The sequence below is a fragment of the Xyrauchen texanus genome, chromosome 17, assembly GCF_025860055.1.
Source record: "Xyrauchen texanus isolate HMW12.3.18 chromosome 17, RBS_HiC_50CHRs, whole genome shotgun sequence".
Taxonomy (NCBI): domain Eukaryota; kingdom Metazoa; phylum Chordata; class Actinopteri; order Cypriniformes; family Catostomidae; genus Xyrauchen; species Xyrauchen texanus.
Window position 1 is genome coordinate 14,438,513 of NC_068292.1, and position 25,856 is coordinate 14,464,368.

The 25,856-nt window shown below is 37.8% G+C and overlaps 1 protein-coding gene across 5 annotated transcripts in view; it reads left to right on the forward strand.

The window, feature by feature from the left end:
• The window catches only part of LOC127657611 (protein cordon-bleu-like), a 152,514-nt gene that overhangs the window by 62,618 nt on the left and 64,040 nt on the right, over positions 1-25,856 (forward strand). Inside the window, exons 5-7 of one of the 5 annotated variants that reach the window (XM_052146479.1) lie at positions 9,547-9,775; positions 11,291-11,335; positions 13,347-13,438. In XM_052146479.1, the coding sequence (XP_052002439.1) occupies positions 9,547-9,775; positions 11,291-11,335; positions 13,347-13,438 (366 nt within the window). Of the gene's footprint in view, positions 1-9,546; positions 9,776-11,290; positions 11,336-13,346; positions 13,439-13,744; positions 13,824-25,856 lie in introns of those variants that run through there. The other 4 variants (XM_052146480.1, XM_052146483.1, XM_052146481.1 and 1 more) reach the window with 4 other exon arrangements.

The window sequence follows — 25,856 nt, forward strand, 5'->3', positions numbered from 1 at the left end:
ATTTAGTAAATTGTAAAAGGTGATTGTTAACTTAAGGAACTGTTTCTACCTGATCTAACCCTTCAAATTTGTTTTGTTGATGTAACCTAAATGTATTCAGTTCGATTCAGTGTTGTTAACCCTATAAAGCCTGACATGAAATCTCAGATATTTTTTTTAAAAGCTTGATTTTTTTTCTTCTTCTTTTCTTTCTTTCTCATATTTCATAAAGGTCATTATCCTCCTGAGACCCAGTCTATACATTTATATTTAGTCTATACATGCCACAGTAGTAAGTCTTGGTGTATCAAAAGAGGACTCCCTGGGCTTTTCAAAGTTTTTTCAACTTCCTCTACTTGGTCTATAGAAATGTGTGACATTTATAATTAAACACATCAAATCAAATATGAAAACAATAATTTTTCTCAATAATAATAATAATAATAAAATAAATATGATATGCTATGCACCAAACACTATACTGAGGTTAAAAAAGCTACATTTACTTTTAGTGTTAAATAATATTTTGGACTTAAGATTTTATCAAGTGAAGCACATTTTTAAGGTTATATTTCTTTTCAGTGTATTGTCATGCTTCAAATGGCTTATTGTGAGCAACTTATCCATTATTATTATTATCCATAATACATAGTTTTCTGTTTTGTTGTTGAGGACTATAGCTCCTTTTACACATGCAAACTGGTAATTTGCAGTAAAATCTTTGAATGACTTTTACTGGTAAATGTACCACTTCTGCTATTCACACAGTCCATTTTCCATTTCGCAACAATTCACACATCAGCACCAAAATGCCAGATGTAGTTAGTTATTTTATCAGTGACAAATCAAATTTTAGGCTGGATTACACTACACCTCTTCTAAAATACGAACAGAATCTAAACATACTAGGTATCACACATGACTATGTATATGGCAACAGGCAAACACTAAACGACTGAGGATCACTCCAGTAGTTAATCTAAGTCGATCCGATCACAAACTTGCATGGAAACACAAGCTCTTGATCTATGAGACAAATCACAGATGTAGACAAACATGAATCTACTGGAGCGCTGCTGCTGATGTTGCTGAATTTCTGTTCCAAGTCTCAAAAGAAACGAGCCGAGTGCGTTTGGGTGCAGTTTTAGGTGGAAAGACAGAGACTGTGACGCAAGTTGGAAGTGGTGTGAAATGTTTACTCCACTTTGAGCGCTTGTTCAATATCTCCAATTTTGCATGTCCAGTCCTGTGGCCGCGTGCGATCGATTTCCATTGACTGTCCTGACCTTGTACGTGCTCAAACCCTTAATCTTACAACTCTGTTCACACCTAGCATCAAAACTGAACTTTTCAGGTAATGTTACAACTTCTCTTTCTTGGAAATAGCCAGTTCTAAATTTACCAGTATTTTCAAACTGGTCATGTTTGCACATGACTGCTAACCTGAAAGTTTTAATACATTTTCTGAAAAAGGCTGTATATGGGAAAGCGACTTATGATAGTTGTGTGATTAAAAAAACACTGTAAAAAAAATTGTGAGGCAACCTGAAAAATGTGCTTTGTGTGGTTACATCTAATTAATTATGTTACTAACAAATGAGTTGATCGTTGACCCTAAACCATACAATAAAACAGCCTAGTTGAAGTCATTCGATTAAATTACTTGTCGCTTTTGGAAGAACATAGTTTTGCACATTCCTAAACGTGACTTTCTAGAGATATCTTTTATAGCAATGCAAGTCATAAACACCTCCACATCCTCCCATGTTACAAGTACCTATTCTTGTACAGCAGATTTTTCTTCCTTTGAGTGTGCGATATCTGAAACACATCCTGCACACAAGTTCTCACATCAATGCAAGTGTGACACTGTGTGTTATTATCGGAGCACACACGTGACCTAGTGACATAACACTTTTTTTTATTTTTATCTGAAGTCACTAGTGCAACAAAAAAAGCATATGATTGGTTTCACTGTATCATGGCACCTCTGCCTTCTCTGGTGTGTGTGTTTGTTTGTCTGCATGCTTATGTACAGGAAATGATACACATTAAGTGCCTTGTGTACCTAACTTTAGATTAAGAGCAGGGTTTTTATCATTAGTGAGGGTGAAACGTAGCTGCTTCTGGGGCTAGCGATAAAAGGTTATTTGAATGTTTCATATGAGCAATGCAAGTTTTTGCATACGAGTAATTCCATAATATCAATATGAAAATTGCCATTCTGTAAAACCTAATGAGGTTTGCTGATGTAGCTTCTCTCTATGAAATACACTACACTTCTCTACGATACACTACATGTGCTTGTACAGAAAGAAGGTCTAATTTCGAGCACTTTTCTGAATGAAAACTGCAGTTTCAGAGATCTGTGTGGCGTCTTATCTTGATCATGTCCTGTTAGCAACAAAAGGGTGATTGGGGTGACTTTTACTACACAACTGCCATTTACAGGAGAAAACATGTGAATGTAATGTACCATGCCAGTTCACAATTTATGTTTATTCTTCAGAGATTTAAATGAACCCTTCATTTAATTTATTTCCTCCTTTAAATAATATTTGAGGTCAAATACAAGTTCATGGGATGTATGGTTATGATGTGATTAATTGTATATTCCCTGAGAATGGACAGCATAAAGCTTAAAGGAATGTTCCGGGTTCAATACAAGTTAAGCTGTGGCAGGGTGAGCGAGAGACGGACACAGTGGGTGTGGCATCAAGCTACGGAGAGGCATTTATTGGAAATAATAATAAACATAAAATGTCCAAAAGGGGTGATAAAATGTCAAAGGGGGAATAGTGTTCAGAATAAAGGGGGAGTCTGGCACCCTCGCGGTGAACGGGGCTCCGTGAAAGGGCGGGGGTAGTGTCCATAGGAAGGCCCAGGCACAAGCTGGGTCAATCGGCCGCTCACACTCCCCTCCAAGGTCCACGGCGCGAGGGGCGGTGTCTTCCCAGGCCCGCGGCAAGGGGTAGGTGGCCCGGCATTTAGCCTGTCGGTGGCAATGTGGACTGTTCAACCCCGGTGACTCTTCAACTCGTCCGGGTGTCCGAAGAACAGACCAGACCATCTGTCAGCTCCAAACCCTCCCAGCTCTGGTCCTGGGCGTGCGCGGATGACAGTGTGTGCAGACCTGGAGATTTGAAGCCGGCTCGAGCCCGAGAAGAGGTGCGCTCTGCATTTTAAAGACAGCGGTGATGAATCATTATCCCCATCAGGTGTGCTTCATTCATCGCTGACCAAACGAGACTTATTAATTATGCACCTCTTCTCACTCTCCCGCCCAACTCCCGTCGTGAGCCTGGCTGAAGGGCGGCCCTAAGAGGTGACGATGACGAGCCAGAGAGGCGGATCATTCCGCCACATAAGCTCAATCGACACCATTTGTAGTATAATATTGATTACCATAACAATTCATTTTGATTCGTCCCTCATTTTCTTTAAAAAATATTACACAAAAATCTGTGTAACAGTTGGAAGTGAATGGAGACCAATATTTTATTTCTTTTTTTCAAAAGTTAAGCCACAAGACATAAACATGCTTGTTAATATGATTTTAGTGTAACAAAATCACTACTAATCTTTTCTGTGTAAATATATACTGTGGTGGCCAAAAATATTGGCACCCACATATGAGAAAGAAGGCTGTGAATAAAAATCTGCATTCTACTTTTGATCTTTTTTATGTTTAAAAAACATTCACAAAATCTATCCTTTTAACTGAAGTAAAACAATTGAAAGGGAAGAAATATCTCATTATTAAACTGATATTTTTCTCCAAAACGCATTGGCCACAATTATTGGTACTCCAAGAAATTCTTATGAGCAAAATATATCTGAAATATGTTCCCAGTCATATTTTACATTTTTAGTGCACCTGGGTGTCTAGGAACATTAAATTGTTCAGCCATGACTTTTAGTGTTAAATAATATTTTGGATTTATGATTTTATCATGTGAAGCACATTTACCATAAATATGAGGTAACACACAGGCCAAATTCCCTTAGGCTGTGTCTCGTTTGGAAGGCTGCGTCGTTTTATTTATTTTTTAATGTTTTCTTATTTTTTTATCTATTGTCAATGCCTTTTATGTATATGCACTTACATTTATACAATTCTTAACCTTTTTTGCATTCCCAATATAATCTTTTTTTTTTTTTTTATGAAACTAGACAGCCTCTGACGTATGCGGCCGACAAATGCAACCTTCGGAGGATGCATCCTTCCAAACGAGAGACAGCCTTAATCATTAATCACAGTTGGTTAGACAAAAGAATGTAGTTCTGATGTGCGGCAAAATGTTGTTACAAATTTTGTAAAAATATATATATATATATATATATATATATATATATATATATATATATATATATATATATATATATATATATATATATATATATATCACACACAGGTGAAACTCGAAAAATTAGAATATCGTGCAAAAGTTCATTAATTTCAGTAATTCAACTTAAAAGGTGAAACTAATATATTATATAGACTCATTACAAGCAAAGTAAGATATTTCAAGCTTTTATTTGATATAATTTTGATGATTATGGCTTACAGCTTATGAAAACCCCAAATTCAGAATCTCAGAAAATTAGAATATTGTGAAAAGGTTCAGTATTGTAGGCTCAAAGTGTCACACTCTAATCAGCTAAACACCTGCAAAGGGTTCCTGAGCCTTTAAATGGTCTCTCAGTCTGGTTCAGTTGAATTCACAATCATGGGGAAGACTGCTGACCTGACAGTTGTGCAGAAAACCATCATTGACACCCTCCACAAGGAGGGAAAGCCTCAAAAGGTAATTGCAAAAGAAGTTGGATGTTCTCAAAGTGCTGTATCAAAGCACATTAATAGAAAGTTAAGTGGAAGGGAAAAGTGTGGAAGAAAAAGGTGCACAAGCAGCAGGGATGACCGTAGCCTGGAGAGGATTGTCAGGAAAAGGCCATTCAAATGTGTGGGGGAGCTTCACAAGGACATGACTAAGGCTGGAGTTACTGCATCAAGAGCCACCACACACAGACGGGTCCTGGACATGGGCTTCAAATGTCAAACGTCTTACCTGGGCTAAAGAAAAAAAGAACTGGTCTGTTGCTCAGTGGTCCAAAGTCCTCTTTTCTGATGAGAGCAAATTTTGCATCTCATTTGGAAACCAATGTCCCAGAGTCTGGAGGAAGAATGGAGAGGCACACAATCCAAGATGCTTGAAGTCCAGTGTGAAGTTTCCACAGTCTGTGTTGGTTTGGGGAGCCATGTCATCGGCTGGTGTTGGTCCACTGTGCTTTATTAAGTCCAGAGTCAACGCAGCCGTCTACCGGGACATTTTAGAGCACTTCATGCTTCCTTCAGTAGACAAGCTTTATGGAGATGCTGACTTCATTTTCCAGCAGGACTTGACACCAAAAGTACACTGACACTGACACTTGACACTGCCAAAAGTACCAAAACCTGGTTCAATGACCATGGTATTACTGTGCTTGATTGGCCAGCAAACTCGCCTGACCTGAACCCCATAGAGAATCTATGGGGCATTGCCAAGAGAAAGATGAGAGACATGAGACCAAACAATGCAGAAGAGCTGAAGGCCGCTATTGAAGCATCTTGGTCTTCCATAACACCTCAGCAGTGCCACAGGCTGATAGCATCCATGCCACGCGCATTGAGGCAGTAATTAATGCAAAAGGGGCCCAAACCAAGTACTGAGTACATATGCATGATTATACTTTTCAGAGGGCCGACATTTCTGTATTTAAAATCCTTTTTTTTTATTGATTTCATGTAATATTCTAATTTTCTGAGATTCTGAATTTGGGGTTTTCATAAGCTGTAAGCCATAATCATCAAAATTATATAAAATAAAGGCTTGAAATATCTTACTTTGCTTGTAATGAGTCTATATAATATATTAGTTTCACCTTTTAAGTTGAATTACTGAAATTAATGAACTTTTGCATGATATTCTAATTTTTTGAGTTTCACCTGTATATATGCACCAGTTAGTTCGGGTCCTCGAATCTGAATGGACGAGAAAGTTCCTTGAGCACTGTTGGTTTGACACTGTCAGCACTCTGACGCTTCACTCTGTGTGTGTGTGTGTGTGTGTCTGTACACTCACCTAAAGGATTATTAGGAACACCTGTTCAATTTCTCATTAATGCAATTATCTAATCAACCAATCACATGGCAGTTGCTTCAATGCATTTAGGGGTGTGGTCCTGGTCAAGACAATCTCCTGAACGCCAAACTGAATGTCAGAATGGGAAAGAAAGGTGATTTAAGCAATTTTGAGTGTGGCATGGTTGTTGGTGCCAGACGGTCCGGTCTGAGTATTTCACAATCTGCTCAGTTACTGGGATTTTCACGCACAACCATTTCTAGGGTTTACAAAGTATGGTGTGAAAAGGGAAAAACATCCAGTATGCGGCAGTCCTGTGGGCAAAAATGCCTTGTTGATGCTAGAGGTCAGAGGAGAATGGGCCGACTGATTCAAGCTGATAGAAGAGCAACTTTGCCTGAAATAACCACTCGTTACAACCGAGGTATGCAGCAAAGCATTTGTGAAGCCACAACACGCGCAGCCTTGAGGCGGATGGGCTACAACAGCAGAAGACCCCACCGGGTACCACTCATCTCCACTACAAATAGGAAAAAGAGGCTACAATTTGCAAGAGCTCACCAAAATTGGACAGTTGAAGACTGGGAAAATGTTGCCTGGTCTGATGAGTCTCGATTTCTGTTGAGACATTCAGATGGTAGAGCCAGAATTTGGCGTAAACAGAATGAGAACATGGATCCATCATGCCTTGTTACCACTGTGCAGGCTGGTGGTGGTGGTGTAATGGTGTTGGGGATGTTTTCTTGGCACACTTTAGGCCTCTTAGTGCCAATTGGGCATCGTTTAAATGCCACGGGCTACCTGAGCATTGTTTCTGACCATGTCCATCCCTTTATGGCCACCATGTACCCATCCTCTGATGGCTACTTCCAGCAGGATAATGCACCATGTCACAAAGCTTGAATCATTTCAAATTGGTTTCTTGAACATGACAATGAGTTCACTGTACTAAAATGGCCCCCACAGTCACCAGATCTCAACCCAATAGAGCATCTTTGGGATGTGGTGGAACGGGAGCTTTGTGCCCTGGATGTGCATCCCACAAATCTCCATCAACTGCAAGATGCTATCCTATCAATATGGGCCAACATTTCTAAAGAATGCTTTCAGCACCTTGTTGAATCAATGCCACGTAGAATTAAGGCAGTTCTGAAGGCGAAAGGGGGTCAAACGCAGTTAGTATGGTGTTCCTAATAATCCTTTAGGTGAGTGTATATCAATCCGCTTGTGTTCCTGCTGAACTAAACTAAAGTGTAAGAGTAGTGCATATGTGTTAAGAGTTACTGTATAAGTGTCTCTTACATGTATTTTTTGACATTACATATGTTACCCAACAGGTGGTGGCAAAAGATAATTTTGTGTGTAATATGAGCCAGTTGGTCATTGTTTAAATAGAACAGTGCTCTATGATCGCTCGTATTACTATTACACGACTACAGCTAGAAAATAGCTTTAAACTGCTTTAAACGAACATTTCAGCTCATCACAGCTGAGAGACACAACAAACTCAAGGCGCTTACCTCTTACAGAACTTTCCACATTGGAGAAAAAGTACTGTTCAAAATGGCGGAGGACATTGCGGTTTCTGTAGTGAAAGACTCTTGCGCACTGGCTACCACGAAATAGGGACAATTACCCCCGCTTGGATGACTATTTTTCCACTCAGAAAGCTGACAGCATCTCTGCTTGGGTGTGGCAACAGGTGATCGCACATGCTCAGTGTCTCACACACACACACACACACACACACACACACACACACACACACACACACACACACACACACACACACACACACATCTATCCTTGTTTATCCAATAACTTGGTAGAAACAGCACAAGCCATGATACTATTTCTGAAGTGACATTTTTTAATTTTTAATGGAGGCTTGGATGTATCATTTGGTTTGAACCAGCAATGGCAGATTCTGATCTGCCATGTAATATAGTAGTAAAGTAGTTCCATGCACAAATGCGAATTTATGACTGTACTTTATGACGTTTTCCCTCATTTTTTAAAATTTATTTGTTCATTGAGCTGTTGTATATAAGCAATATCGCACTTGCAATCATGCTATATGACCCTAAATCAGCACTGCTGTGATTACCTCGTACCTGCTGCCGAATCACATCAGTGCTGATGTAGGGCCATATCGCATGATTGCTCGTGTGACAATGCTTATATATCTCAGACATCTCCTACATCACCACAAGTTGTTTGGGAGGATTTGAAGGAAAAAAGCCTCTGCTCTCATCCAACAACAAACTCAAGCGTCTTCGGTTTGCCAGACACTACTGGAACTTCAAATGGGATCGGGTTCTATGGTCAGATGAAATAAAAGAAGAGCTTTTTGGTGGCAAACATTAGAGATTAGTTTGGCACATGCAGAGATGAAGAACCAAATGCCCACAGTTAAATGTGGTGCTGGATCTTGAATGTTGTGGGGCTGTTTTTCTGCTAGAGGTCCTGGACATCTTGTTTGAATACATGGCATCATGGACTCTATCAAATACCAACAGATAAAAAATCTAAACCTGGCTGCCTCTGCCAGAAAGCTTAAATTGGGCCCTGGTTGGATCTTCCAGCAGGACAATAATCCGTAATAAACAGTAACATCAACACAAAAATGGTTCACTGATCACAAAATAAAGATTCTACCATGGCCAATCCCCTGACCTGAACCCCATAGAAAGTTTGTCCACCAACATGGACTTCTGAATTTGAAGGATCTGGAGAGATTTTGTAAGAAGGAATTGTCTCAGATCCCTTGCCAGGTGTTCTCCAACCTCATTAGGCATTATAAAAGAAGACTCAGAGCTGATATCTTGCAAAGGGAGGTTGCAATATGTATTGAATAAAAGGATGCTAATAATTATGGCCAATGCATCTTGGAGAAAAATATTTATTTAATAATGAGATATTTCAATTGTTTTACTTTTATTTTGTATTTTTTTTTATTATAATTTTTTTTTTTAAGATCAAAAGGATCAACAATGCAGATTTTTTTTTCACAGCCTTTTTTACTCATATTTACCAAGGGTGCCATTATTTTCGGCCACCACTTTTTTTTTTCGGCAAATTTTACATTTCCGTTGCCATGACCATGTTATGTCAACAAACCATAAATCCCTAAAATGACTGTATTAATGCAAGTGCTTTTATGAAAATATAAGCTTCATATTTCTGCTTTTAAACCCCCCCAAAGATTGGCAACATTCACTTCCATTGTAAGTGCCTCAATGTAACCTCCATTTCTGATTTTTAAATAAAAGAAAGGGCGAGTCGAAATACATTTTTGTGGTAATCAACATTATGCCACAAATTCTGTTGATTGATCCTAACTTGTATTGAACCCGGGACATTACTTTAAGTTGTATTTAACTTAATTAATATTCCATTAAAGGTGAAGTGAAGTTTTCCTTTCCTTCTCTCTCTTATCTTGCAGAAAACTGTGCGTTTGGTGGTGAACTATCATCGCTGTCAGAAGGCTGTGGTTCGAGTAAATCCATTGGCCCCCCTGCGTATGCTTGTGCCTGTGATCTGTCAGAAGTGCGAGTTTGACCCGGCCCACGTTCTGCTGTTCAGAGACAATATCAGTCACCACAAGCTGGACCTGGATAAGTCCCTGAGCGAGCTCAGTATCAGGGAACTCTATGTCCTGGATCAGACGTTAGGTATGGGAAATAAAATATTCAGGCTTGTTGGTTATTTGCCACTTTGTGGTATTTAGATATGCCTAGCAGTACAATCTGTTCCCTTACATCTCTCTTACAAGTAGCCAAAATATTAGATGTATATTTCATCAGTTAATTAAAAAGCTACTCTTAAGTAAGCAACTCTTATTGTAAGAATCAGTTCAAATCAGTGGTTCTCACAAGTGAATTGCAACACAAAATGGATCGACAGTCTGTTTTAAGAGTCGCAACTGCAGGGAAAAAAAACAATGCAAAATAAAAAATGTTTTATGCAAATAACCATAGTGCACAGTTATAATAAAAATAAGTAGGCTTATCAACTTTTCATACCTTTCCCATGTCAAAAGCAGTGATTCTAACTTTATGGTATTTTGATGCAAATTCAAACTGTCAGTGACTAAAACTATACACATTTGGCCAAATGATTGTTTGATGTGTTAGGCTGGTAAATCACACTTTTACATATTAAATTCACATTGTGCCTATGCACATAATGGTAATATTAATACCATTTAATGTTTAAATTATTCACCTTATGTGCCAGAGAAACCTGCGCACAGCCGTCTTGAAAATGTCTCGGAACTTCCGTTCTAGCGGTTCTATATAGAACTTTTTGGTGTTTGACATATGGTGTTTATGTCAAAATGTATTTAGCTATCGAAGTGGATTTACAGGATTTAGAGTTATCAAAAGCTATCATGACTATTTTAAGTGTTCAGAGGATGTCACAAGAACTAGAAGCAGAGCGGGGAGATTATAATACAACTCTGTAAGACACCTCTGACCATCTTTTCATGGCATGCAACCATCGTGTTGTAGTTAATGTGAGCAGATTTTTTGAGCATTAAACCATGGCGGGGGAGGGGTGCAACTATATTTGTACACACACACACACGTGTGAAAGTGTATGTTTTATTTTATATTTTTTTACAACCATTTTAATCACATTTAAGCCTCTAAAAAATTTATGGTGACAAAGTAATTTTATAAAGTAAAATCTTAATTTTCGAAATTGTTGAACTTGCCTGTGTAATATTACGAGCGGTCACTGTTGGATATTTCATATCAACTACATATTTGAACACAAATAATTAACAAGTTCACACCTAGAAATTAAGCAGAATTACACGTATAACAATGAAACGCTTGTATTATAAAAATGTGCAGTGTGTCACAGCTGTCAGAATGTGATCTGCCAGGTCTAATTGACCTTTTTGGGTGTCGGGAAAAATTATATTTAGAGTGACAGAAAAAAACACCTCACTAGCATTTTCGCGTATAACGAGGTGATGTAGACTCACCATCAACATACAGTATGTATGACATAAACTCAAAGACAGCATGCAGAGGCAATTAGAGCCTGTGATATTCACTGTTAAAGCTGAGAGTCCTTCCTTTTCTAGTGTTGTACCCATAAGGTGGAAGCCAAGCATAAACATATCTTTGTTCACTCTCTTTTGTATTTAAATGTTCCAATGGTTTGATTGTTTGCAGTTCTGCAGCCTAAAATGGCTTCGACACCAGCTCTAAACTATTCAGGTACTGATGCGGTGTAGATAACTCACAGTGGCTCTATGTGTAGTTTAACCACCTTAAATGTGCTGGGAGTTTGATTTAACTCTGCCATACTTCATAGAACATGCATGCGCTTTTTAAGCTGCAAATAATTAAAGAACTAAACATAAGTGTGTATGATTTATCTTTATACTTGCATGCATATTGCAAGTGTGATGCTTATGATTCATTTTTATTGCATTTTGAATAACCTTGCACATTTTTTTGTTGGTTTTTCTGTCTGCGTCAGGGTGCTTTCAATATAGTCTGCTTAAGTAGTCTACCCAAATGGATTGACGTAGTGGCTTTATAGCATTAGAGAAGTGTAGCGCCATCTTTTGTCAGAGTTTTTCTTTACTTTAGAGGAAAACTTTTAATTTAGCCTAAAGGCTTTCAAAACACCACATGATTCCTTTAGTTATATAGACTGCATAATTTTTTAGGATGCGTTAAGTCTTTTAGTTAATGCCACAATGCAAAAATAATTATATGATACAAATCCCCATCTAACATTCTAGATAGGGATTTGTTCTAAACCCTGAACCATAATTATAGAACTATTGCAATTAATTCAGTGTGAACTCCTTAACGAAACCAAAAACTACATTTTAAAAACTACACCATTTCATGTTTCCCATAAAAATTAAACGTGCTTTGATCCTGAAGGAAACTGCTGCATCACACATTTCTTTGTCTAATTGCCTGTTGTGGATGTTTAATTCTGTGAATGAAGACCTTTTTAAGACTATGTACAATTACTACATATACTGTTCATGCACAGCTATTCCAGATATAAGGAACACATTATTAGAGGTAAAAATTTTATTTCTCAGTTCTTTCCAAGTCTTCACTGAAATATTGTTAGATGATGCATTAATACAGATTTGATGCTGCCGGGGTTTGACTGAAAAGCAGATCTGTAAATAAAATTATAATTACCGGTAACTGTTAATTAACTGTGTGCTTGTTATGATTTCTATGCTGATAAATCCACTATACAGGAAAATAATTAATTGCTTATTTTCGCTTATTTTGGTGAGGCAAGTGTCTTATTTTAGGCTTGTTTTTCCAGACCATGTTGTGAGATCTGGCAACACTGCAATTGGTATTTCACCCAACCATTAGCGCAGAGTACTGTCATTTTAAAAAGAACATTATTAACCCTTCTTTTATTTTGTCCTAACCAGTAATCTTTTGGAAAGGAGGTTGCGGAACTTCTGAACCGGAACAAAAAAAATTAAATACAGTATTTGCTCAGAATGAACCAAAAAGAAAAGCAGTTTGTTTTTAGTCCCCGATCTACACACACTATTCAAACTTTGATATGTAGATAATTTCTTAACCTTGGGTATGTTATGTTTTTGTATTTTGAAATTATGTTTTAAGAAATTTAAGAATAAAGTTACATTTTTCTTTCTTACCTTTTTTTTTTCTTCTTTGAACATATTTCTCCATTTCTTTATTTCTTAATGGCACTTTTGTTGACTTGGTTAACAGACTTTTGAAAAACTTTTGTAGGGGCCACAACTTTGGGACAGTTGCATTTTTTTTTAAATAGAAAGGAAAAAAAATAATAATACAAATGTAAATGATTTATGTTTAAGTTGCTCTTTTTTTTTAGATTATCAGAGTTTTGAACATGTAGTAATTTGTATTTTTATAATGGATTTTCATAGTGTAATTCTGAAAGTCTGGGCCTGGGACAAGGCTAAAACAGTGACAACTTTACATAAAAATAGAAGTCACGAAGGACTTTAATTTTACCTTCAATAAAAAAAAGCACTCATAAACATCTACACACTGCACAGTGACTGTGTTGATTCCTATGTGCAGCTGACAGAAAAAAAAAATTAAAACCTGTGTTGATTGAAGCATTTCATATATACAAAATGAAAGAAAACTAAAAACAAAAATAACATTGCTGGACTCAATGCTAGACTGACAGCTTCTCCTGTATGTTTGTGTAAGATTCTGAATAAATATGTTTCTCTTCCAGCAGAATCTCTTCACTCTAACAGTCAGAGCCTGAGTGGATCAGAGAAGAGGGGTCTGCTGGGGTTCCTCAAGTTTAATAGCAGGAAATCAAAGGTAGAACAGATGCACATACACTCAAACTCAAGCATTCATTCATATTTATTTATTTCTTTGTTTACAAACCTCAATCATTTAGTATACTCATAGAAGCAAGTCAAAAACAAATACACTGAAAAAGTATGTCTGAGATGTGGACCAACAAACACTGGAACTGGAAGAAATGAGAATTAACTAGAAATGGATAGCCAATGAAATTGTTTGAAAATGTATCATTGAATTTGTGTTTAAATAATATATTGCAATGTTTAGACCCTGGACTGCATGTCTGTCTACCATGCTAGTGTTGCATTCCAATTTCAGACTGGAGATCAGTCGCTCTGAGGACATGGAAAGTCTTGATGATGATAGTGTTGTTGACAATGCAGACACTAACATTAATGTAAGTACTAACCCATGAACTCCATTGTATTGGACTAATACACTATCATCTATGCATCTGTCATACAGTCTTCACTCTTCACACACATTTAGTATCTGCGGATTCATTCTTTGATTTCTTTCATTTGTTCTTTTCAGACTTTTATGCCAAATACTGTAGCTCTGTACTTTTTCAATTTGAGTGAAGCTTTATCACACCAATGAACAATCTCTATTTTTTTCCCAATAGTACAGAGCGGTTATCTGAGTTACCGTAGTCTTTGTCAGTTTGAACCAGTCTGGCCATTCTCTGTTGACCTCTCTCATCGAAAAGGTATTTCCATCTGCAGAATTGCCGCTCACTGGATGTTTTTTGTTTTTGGCAACATTCTGAGTAAATTCTAGACTGTTGTGTGTTAAAATCCCAGGAGATCAGCAGTTACAGAAAAATGCACCAACAATCATCCATGCGATTATATAATCAGCCAATTGTGTGGCAGCAGTGCAGTGCATAAAAGCATGCAGATGCGGGTCAGGAGCGTTAGTTAATGTTCACATCATCCATCAGAATGGGGACAAATGTGATTTGGACCGTGGCATGATTGTTGATGCCATATGGGCTGGTTTGAGTATTTCTGTAACTGCTGATCTCCTGGTATTTTCACACACAACAGTTTCTAGAATTTACTCAGAATGGTGCCAAAAACAAAAAAATGTCCATTGAGTGGCAGTTCTGCGGATGGAAATGCCTTGTTGACGAGAGCAGTCAACTGAGAATGGTCCGAACTGACAAAGTCTATGGTAACGCTGATAATCACTCTGTGGTGAGAAGAATGGGTTGGCACTGTTTTGGCGGCACAAGGGGGGCATACACAATCGGGTTGGTGCTGTTAGGCAGCTTGTTTTAATGTTGTGGCTGATCGGGGTAGGTGTGTGTGTGTGTGTGTGTGTGTGTGTATATATGTATATACACACACAAACACACATACTGTATATTCAGATATGCAGATTTTGCATGCTGATTAAAATTATGATATTTCAACTGTGCATAAAAAACCACTACAATATAGTAAATTTTAGCAGGGCATCTCATACCTTACTAAGTAAAAATAAACTAGTAATAAATAAAACTAGTTATAGTACAGTATATATCTATTTTTACTTGTTTTTAGTACCAGATGTCACCACTAGATGTCCTTCTGTGCACACAGCATGTTTGACCTAGTTGCTACAGTTGAACTTTTATCAATATGTGAATAAAACATATTTTCTAAAGTTGTGCTTTTTTCTTGCAAATCACTATCACCATATTATTATCTTTTCCCATTTTAATAAACACATTTTCAACAGCCATTCAAATTACATCTGGTTGTGTTTGATGGCTTTGTTTTGGATGACTTATCACAAGTGCATGTGAATGTTTAGCTGGCTTGCTCAGTGTGTATCAATAGAGTTTTCTGCTGGTGCTTACCACGTGCTCCTCAGTGACCCTTTTGTGATATCACCCCACAGCAACCATACACACACAAACACACACTCGACCTGCCAGAGATCTTATCTCCACACCCAGATTGCTCTGACCATCTCTTGCACACTCACGCACGCATAATTCATCTTTAACGTGACAGTTATTTTCTCTCTGTTTCTGTTCACCCTGCCAGACCCTGCCATCCCAATGCCTTGAATTTTTTTAAACAATGTTTTTGACATAATAAAAACCAGAGATGGTAGAAAGCAAATATGATTTTTTCTTTATAATGAGATAAAATAAGATAAAATAAATATACCGTATGTAAACATTTATATGCAGCTTTCAGATTCAAATAGCGCTACACTTCCTTGACATACAGTCTTCACAGTTTGGAGTCATGAGGTATCTCTTTACTAATGATTTGAATAAATATCTCTGATACCTTTACCTAGAAACAGCTTTGCCTTTCATACAGTGGAATAAAGTTCCCATCTTTTGTTTGCATTTATTTCATTCCAGTGCCTTATTTTTTGAGGGTCTTTTCCCTGCTCTGGGTTCTGTTACACAAGTTTAGGGGTATGCTATTTAATATCATCATAGACTGAGCTAAAAGACCATCTTTAACATGATGCAGTAACTGATTTCAGATTATATAACCCACTTATAGCCATTCCTACTTTGAACATTATGTTCTTAAGGCAGAGAGGGGGATGAGGAAAAGAGGGAGATACACTGAACTTTTCAGGGAGAGGTTGTGTAGTAATGAAAGCAGTCATGACAGGGCATGAAAGGAGAGCTGTGTTTATTTTGTCTTGCCACTATTTCCATGTATTAGTGTTTATTTGTGTAGATGTGCATGTTTGTGTTATTAAGTTTTTCATGATATCTGGTTTGGATCATAAGTCTGTGTTTTTCACTATTTTTTTCTTTTCTAGTCAAGCTGCATGACTGCATGTTCTGTATCTATCTATCAGTCTGTCTGTCTGTCACTCTCTCTTTTTTTATGCCATTTCATTCCAGCTGACAGCTGACTACTCACTGAAGCACTCATGCCAGTTTTTTGCAGATCCAGTTTAGTCCAAGGCAGTGTTTGCTAGATCTCTCTGCTGTCTCTCAAAGGAACATGGATACATGTCCCTCCTTTTATACATTTTTTTTTTTTTTTAAGCTATTTGACTTTAACGTAACAACATTGGTTAAGCCAGCAGTTGTCATATTGAACAGCTCCAACAAACAGCAATGTTTTGAAAGTGCCACATATCCACACTCTTTGAGAAGTTAATCTATGAATGGTTTACTTATTACTGTCTCTGCCAGGGTTGGGCAAAATTCTGAATTTAATGGCATTTTTAGACACGGGCCGGATTCACGAAACGTTCTTAAGAAATTTCTTCTTAACTACCATTTTCTTCTTAATTTGTAACTTAAGAAAAAAGTTAAGAATATTTGGAATCCCTGAATAAACGTCTTAAGACAGTTCTTATCTTTTTTTATTTAGATTGTTCTTAAAAAAAAAAAAATTCAGAAGCATTCAAATTCTCAGAAAGTGTTCTTAATCATCATTGTAAATAACATCGTACAGTTAGGATAACCTCACAGTTGTCTTAAATTCTAAAAGGTAAGATGTTTAATGAACTTACTGGGTTTTTCATGTCGAGTCTGAAGTTGCAGTGGGCTGTTTTGGTAGAAATTTTATTTTAGCCAAAACATTTTTTTTTTTTCAGTTTTCTGTAAAATTCTAACAATACATGTTTTGAATCGTATTAATGTGGTGACCAATCATGCTAATGGATGCGCTGCATATAGCACTCTCCGTGATCTTTAAAGTTCATAGTAACACAATAATTATAACATTAGAAAGCGACTTTCTTTTTCAACTCCCATCCTCATCCCTATCGGAGTTGGCCACAGCGGAGACAGCCTCTGCCACCCTTTCCCATTTACCCGTCTCATACTTTCTGACGTAATATTACCGTATTATCAATCTTACTAAGGAGAACATTTTCCTTGCTTTCGTTTCCTCAACAAGAACATCCAACATCCAAGTTTTCTTTTTCCTTTTCTTTTCCTCCATGTCAAATGAAAAGTTATAAAATGGTTAGCAGCATGTAAATTCTCCTATGATGGTTAATGTTGTTAAACTAACACATCTCACTCACTTTACATTAAAAAAGGTTAATAGATACATTTATCATTACGATTTACCAGTGTTGAAGTACTGAATTTGTTGTAGGCTATTAGATAAGGCAAGCCCATGAGCAGGCTGATCAGACAATGTCAAACAGTGTATTTATTCTTAAGAAATATTCGTGAGAAAATATTTGTGAACTTCTTCATAATTTTTCAAGAATTGCCCTTAGGAACTTTTTTTTTACAAAATTCTTAATATTATCCTAAGAACTTTCTTACATTTTTTCTTAAGAACATTTTTGTGAATCCGGCCCCTGTAGTTCATTTGCTGCATTCCAAAATGTAGGCTAAAACTGTTACAATGTTGCATTTTGTCCTTGTTTCGATTTGCTTTCTCAAGGCATTTAAAACAGACAATTTGTTAATAAAAATCACATGTGAACATACTGTCCCCTCATTGGTCAGAATATTGGTGTGCTGTTCTGTGATTTAGCTCATAGTGGCATAGGTTTGGGCTATATTCTAGTTAAAATGAAATACTAGTAGAACTGTGCCAACAAGTACAAATGTTCAAGTATTATTTACATTGATGTTATGCAAAATGCTGCTGGATGGTACAGAATGCACAATCCAATTAGAGGTTGCGCTTCAAATAAGCAATATCCATCACTTGGATTACAGTTGAGATTCTATATGTATTTGGAAAATATGTTTTTTCGTTTTCTCATTGCCACAGGAATAAAGTGAGCAGGCGTCTCCTGCTCACTTTACGTGCTGTGACAGTTGATTGATAAAAATCTGAAATAAAATTGGAACTATGCAATTTTATGTGTAAGGAAATTCATGAAGTCATTACTCTTGTGCTGCGACGTAATATCTGGTTCTGTTGAGGCTTTATTCCTAACCAATTTAGCCACAGTACTGAATAAACACCTAGGATTGTTGTGGTTATTTTCTATGAGTTTGCTAAAATATGCTGACCTGGCAGCGTTTAGTGCCTGTCTGTAGCTACAGACACTATCCTTCCATGCACCACGAAATACATCTAATTTTGTATTTATAATGACATCAACTACATATGACAGAATTCAATCTAGCGTATGATTATGGCGATGAGTTGGTCCTGTCACATTTTGTCTTACTCCAAGAGAGTTGAGAATATCAATAAATGCTAATCCCAATGTGTGAATCTATGTGAATTTTGAAGTCACCAACAATTAAAGCTTAAATCTACTAGATCAGATAAAACACTCACCAAGGAAATCACAGTAAGGCCTGGGTGATCTATTTACTGCACTGTAGCAAGGGCAAAAGATGACAAAGATTTTGTATTTATATCTGATGGTGTCATATTAAGCATTATTAGTTGTTGAAGACATACATTTATATCCTGAGTAATACCAAAAACTTTACTGTAAATTGTAACACCACCTCCTCAACCCTTCAGACATGGCTCATGTTTATAAAAATAACCCGGGGGAGTAGATTCATTTAAACTGATATATTAATTTGGTTTAAGCCAGGTTTTAGTCAAACAGAGCACATCCAAATTATGATCTGTAATAATTCCTTTTACAATTAGTGCTTTGGTAGAAAGAGATCTAATGTTTATAAATTTTTTTTTCAAGTTTGACCTTATTAAATTTTTTGCTAAATTATTAAGTGAGAGTTTGGTAGTTTGGGGAACAGACACAGTCTCTATGTGATATCTAGGTGATACAGTCTCTATGCGTTGTAGTTTGTGACCTATGTGATGTCTCAAGGCAGCTAGCGGATGTTCAGATTAACCATCTGCTTCCTGACCTGGGCCCCAGTTAGTCAAATACTATCATTATTAAGAATATGAGCCAAATTACCAGAGAGGAGAGCGGCATCTTCCCTGGAGGGATGGATTCCGTCTCTCTTTTGCAGGTCAGGTTTACATCAAAAACACTTCCAATTGTCTGTAACTCCTATGCTATTCTCCAGACACCACTCAGACATCCAGCTGTTCAGTGACACACTAATCTACTGTAAACCACGTCACCACGATGAACAGGGAGGGGACCAGAGCATAACCAGAGAAAGAAATCACTTGGCATTTATTGGGGATAGGGTGCGATTTCGGACACAGCTTATGTCTTGCTCATAAATGTTGTATAAAACATAAAGAATATGTAAAATAACTGGATTTATTTTCAAAAGTACATTGGTCTAGTGTCCCCATTCTTTCATTTTCTTGCTGCATACCATCTCTCACTCACTGTAATAATTAAATAAAGTGTAGCAAAATGTTATGCTTATTCTTGTAGACATTGAGAAATTTAGCACAACTTCAACTTAGAGATTTACAAACTCCTAAACTTTCATAGCAGGTTCAGGCCTCTTAAGATATATAGCTAAATCCTACTATAAATCTCATATCACAGTTGATGTGGTGAACTGTTTGTCCCTCCCTGTTAACCGTTTGCTCTGAACGGCTGTTTAATGGGCTGTAAACTCGGGATCATGACCTGGGTAAAACCCTCAAAACTCAGACAATCTCTGAGAGCTGGTCATGACATTTCCATCCCAAATTATATTGATTTGGCTTCTTCTGTTAAACCTGCTGCCCTTTAAATGGCATTCAGCATCTTGGAGCTCTGCGGCTCTGAACTTACAGTGGCCTTCTGCCTTATCTGCCTCCCCTGAGGTCTAAACTCTGGTTATATTGCCTCGGTACCAGGAGTACCATCACACACACGCACGTAGAGTATCTCACACTTTTCATGTGACAACACTGAAAATGACACTTTGCTACAATGTAAAGTAGTGAGTGTAAAGTTTGGATAACAGTATACATTTGCTGTTACCTCAAAATAACTCAACACATAGCCATTATTGTTTAAACCACTGGCAACAAAAGTGAGTACACCCTTAAGTGAAAATGTCCAAATTGGGCCCAATTAGCCATTTTCCCTCCCTGGTGTCATGTGACTTGTTAGTGTTACAAGGTCTCATGTGTGAATGGGGAGCAGGTGTGTTAAATTTGGTGTCATCGCTCTCACACTCCCTCATACTGGTCACTGGAAATTCAACATGGCACTTCATGGCAAAGAACTCTCTGAGGATCTGAAAAAAAGAATTGTTGATCTACATAAAGATGGCCTAGGCTATAAGATTGCCAAGACCCTGACACTGAGCTGCAGCACTGTGGCCAAGACCATACAGCGGTTTAACAGGACAGGTTCCATTCAGAACAGGCCTCGCCATGGTCAACCAAAGAAGTTGAGTGCACGTGCTCAGCATCATATCCAGAGGTTGTCTTTGGGAAATAGACGTATGAGTGCTGTCAGCATTGCTGCAGAGGTTGAAGGGGTGGGGGGGTCAGCCTGTCAGTGCTCATACCATATGCCGCACACAGCATCAAATTGGTCTGCATGGCTGTCGTCCCAGAAGGAAGCCTGTTCTAGAGATGATGCACAAGAAAGCCCGCAAACAGTTTGCTGAAGACAAGCAGACTAAGGAGAAGACAAGCAGACTAAGGACATGGATTACTGGAACCATGTCCTGTGGTTTGATGAGACCAAGATAAACTTATTTGGTTCAGATGGTGTCAAGCGTGTGTGGCAGAAACCAGGTGAGGATTACAAAGACAAGTGTGTCTTACCTACAGTCAAGCATGGTGGTGGGAGTGTCATTGTCTGGGGCTGCATGAGTGCTGCCAGCACTGGGGAGCTACAGTTCATTGAGGGAACCATGAATGCCAACATGTACTGTGACATACTGAAGCAGAGCATGATCCCCTCCCTTCGGAGACTGGGCCGCAGGGCAGTATTCCAGCATGATAACGACCCAAACACACCTCCAGGACGACCACTGCCTTGCTAAAGAAGCTGAGGGTGAAGATGATGGACTTGCCAAGCATGTCTCCAGACCTAAACCCTATTGAGCATCTGTGGGGCATCCTCAAATGGAAGGTGGAGGAGCACAAGGTCTCTAACATCCACTAGATCCGTGATGTCGTCATGGAGGAGTGGAAGAGGACTCCAGTGGCAACCTGTGAAGCTCTGGTGAACTCCGTGCCCAAGAGGGTTAAAGCAGTGGTGGAAAATAATGTTGGCCACACAAAATATTGACACTTTGGGCCCAATTTGGACATTTTCACTTAGGGGTGTACTCACTTTTGTTGCCAGAAGTTTAGACATTGATTGCTGTGTGTTGAGTTATTTTGAGGGGACAGCAAATTTACACTGTTATACAAGCTGTACACTCACTACTTTACATTGTAGCAAAGTGTCATTTCTTCAGTGTTGTCACATGAAAAGATATAATCAAATATTTACACAAATTTGAGGGGTGTACTCACTTTTGTGAGATACGGTACGTTGGTGTGGCTATCCTTATGAGGACTGTACATAGACAATTGTTTTTATACTGTACTAACTATAGATCCCCTAACCCTCCCCCTCTAGTGTTATGGGGACACTAGAAATGTCCTCAAAAATCACATTTATAGCATAATACCCTTGTAATTACCAGTTTGTAAACTAAAAATTTCCTTGTAAACCACCCTAACACACACACACACAAGAAAGTGGATATTAGACCACGATGCACTGCGTTGAACTGATGAAGTAAAAAGTAATACATATGGATCATTCTCAGGAAACAATGCTATTTCAGGAACAAATAAATACACATTTATTTAAATTAAATTATTTATTTTTGGATATTCTATAATTAAAGGGAATCTGTTTTAATCAATTAATTTAACTACAAATAATGTTTTTATTTTTTTATTTCTTTTTAATAGAACTAGGGCTGTCGATTTAAAAAAAAATTACGCAATTTATCGCACCATAATAAGGAAGATTCCTGAGAAATGCAAGCTTTTAGTACCGCCTGTTTACTCCAGAGGGCAGTAAGTGAAATTTCACAGTTTACGCACAGTTTATACAGTGAAGAAAATTCTTCAGTGGGAACATGCGTTACATTCTTGCATTCAAAAAACTTGAAGGAGCACAAATGCGAACTAAGGGATCTCAAGATGTGTTTAAAGATTGAGTATTAAACTATATTTAACTTGAAACGATGAACCAAAAATTTTATGTTTATGATGCGACGCACCCGAGACGCTACACAAGCATGTCTGACGCAGGTGTAGATTGACGGGCTCTTAAACAAGCCCTCATAATGAACTGTATGCCAATGATTAGCTTAAGTTCAATAATGTGGTAGTAAACAATACATTGTATTCTAAAGCCGCTTTTTGTATCGTCTTGTCAATGATTAACTCTTCTGCCACAAGAATGTAATGCATTTTAATTATCTGAATATTTTTTATTATATATATAATTTTAAAATATTTAAAGATAACTATGTATAATGATATATTGATATATGTATAATCTTTATATATTGAATTATTTTTATATGAAGGGCTTTCTCAGTAAATGTTTGTATGTGGGATTAATCACGATTAATTAATCAGGACACCATGTCATTAATTGGATTCAAAAATGTTATCGATTGACAGCACTAATAATAACATTACGTTTTAGGACACATAGCCTATTGTTACACCAAAAATATGCGAGAGAGGAGACAAGAGTTTTACACATTTATTGACAGTTCTGTGTATATAAAAACAGCATTCTCCAAAGTCCGGACAACGATAACTACATTTCCTCTACTGCAGCAGCGGGGACTGGGAAAAGTGTCAGTATACTCCTGTGAGCTAGGGCCTGGGGAGCTCAGTGAGAATTGATGCTGACTACCACCCCTGGAGTCACGAGTTTGAATCCAGGGTGTGCTGAGTGACTCCAGCCAGGTCTCCTAAGCAATCAAATTGGCTCGGTTGCTAGGGAGGGTAGAGTCACATAGGGTAACCTCTTCGTGGTCGTGATTAGTGTTTTTCGCTCGCAATGGAGCCTGTGGCAAGTTGTGCGTGGATCGCCTCCACGCGCGGTGTCTCTGCAGTGCCATGAACAACAAACCACATGATAAGACACACGGATTGACGGTCTCAGAAGCGGAGGCAACTGAGACTTGTCCTCCGCCACCCGGATTGAGGTGAGTAACCATGCCACCACGAGGACCTACTAAGTAGTGGGAATTGGGCATTCCAAATTGGGAGAAAAGTGGATAAAAATTAAAAAAAAGTGCGCCCGTGAGCAAGAGGGCTCAGCTCACGAAGATGTGTTTCCAATCGCACACTCCTGCCATGGAACACTGGGTTACAGTATATTAGATGGGATCACACTGCATGCCAGTGCACGCCCCATCAATAATCAGCTCCATTGGCTACAGAGGTCAAAGATGGCTGTCAAACTAATACACAAATACCAGTCAGTTCCTGCGACAAGCCAAAATAGCTTATTTTCTTTTTAACTAGAATGTAATAAATTCTGTACTTTTTTTGTGCTATTCTACTTTGTTCTGAACTATTCTGTTCAACAGATGGTCAATTCTGTGTGAAAATACATGTTTCTGTAAGATGTCTATAATGTGTTTTAGGAAATTTGGTAGTATAAATGTACATGGTATGGATTAAAGTGCCGCATTTCTCCACCATTATATGTAGGAACAGTATTTGTGAGCTTGGAATTAAATTAAACTGTCCTTACCGTACATTATTATGTAAGGACATTTTTAATGGAATTAGTCGCATTCGACAACCATTAAAAATTAGATAAATGACAAATAACAAGATTATTTGTATGAATACAATTCTCCACCATTAAAATCATAATACAACATCTCGTTGTATCTGCTAACACATAAAACATGAAATAGGTTGGTGAGTAAAGTGAAAGAATGATCAGTACAGTGAAAATGTACTTTATGGAGTCTGTTGACAATGCCTTAAGAACCATTTATCCTTCTTTAAGTCTAAATCGATTTGCAATCGGATTACCCAAAGTATTCAACTAATACACCAGCACTTTGAGCAAAAGCCTGGAGATGTACTTGCGTTTCCTTGCCTTGTGTTTCCTTGCGTTGCATTTCCTTGTGTCGCTAGGTTCATTGGCGTTTGTTGAAAGTTTGTTCCGTCGATGTCTTGGACTCTGATATGATTGCGGATAGTTATTGTCTTGATGAAGCGAGAACTTCTGCAAGGAGGACTTGTGAATCCCGTTGGGTGTGAGAATCGTAGAGCAGAGAGTGAGAGGCTTCCTCTGGACTATTGGTGTCCCAAGTTTTCCTTGGACTCTACATGGCACGGAGGATCCGGAAGAAGCAAGAGAGCGAAGAAGAGAGGAGACCGTTGTAAGAGCAGAGGAGAACAAGAGAAGAGAGCATTCTTCCTTGGGTAGGAAAGTTTTAAACTGAAATTGACTGCACCCCAAAGGTGTCCTGAGCCAGTCAGATATGGCTTTTCATAGTCACATGGTCGACTGGTCTGTCCATTTCCCAAAGTTGATTTATGATCCTTTGTGGAGGATTCTTACAAACTCCTGCTCAAAAATAGTGCATGTTTAATAATCTTGACAACAGTACAAGAGACATGACATTCATTGTCATCTTCATTCTCTACGTAAACAAGCAAGCATGTACATACTAAATATGACATTCTTTCATGAATATTATACGTGTAAGTATCAAAAAAAGAAAATCCCTGGTTACAAATCATACTGGTTAATTCATTGGTTTTACAACATGGTTAATACATTACACGTTATGAGAAATTTGATTGCTGGGGTATAATATCCAGTTGAATAATTACAATTCTTAGTAGAATGAGATAAATCATACCAGATTAAAGATTATAATCATCGATTTGTCAGTTATAGGTGATTGCCAATCACTACACATATTTTAAAGCGTACATCGGCTATAATTATAAATTTTTCATTGATCACAGGTCATATTCATTTTCAGAATTATCTATCATGGCTAGGTATGGTGTATACTTTATAGGGTTAAATCACAAGTACTGTGATAGAGTGCCATAGATTCCTTTTTATTACTCTCTAATGGCAGGGGATCTATGTGATCTGTGGAATGTGATGTAAGTCAATTGGATGGCTTTGTTCATGGATAATCCTACAGTGTAGATAAACACACACATGCATACATGCTTTAGTTTTATATGTATGTACAGTACTGTGCAAACGTTTTAGGCACTTGTAAAAAATGTTGCATAGTGAGGATGTCTTCAAAAATTTTCATGTATCAGTTAACATCATACAAAGTCCAGTAAACATAAAAGAGCTAAATCAATATTTTGTGTGGCCACCTTTGCCTTTAAAACATCCCCAATTCTCCTAGGTACACCTGGACACATTTTTTCTTTGTTGTTGACAGATAGGACTTACCAAGCTTCTTGGAGAATTCACCACAGTTCTTCTATCTATCTAGGCTGTCTCAATTGCTTCTGTCTCTTCATGTAATCTCAGATTGACTCGATGTTCAGGGGCTCTGTTGAGGGCCATGACATTTGTTGCAGGGCTCCCTGTTCTTCTATTCTAATCTTTTCTATTTGCAAAAGTA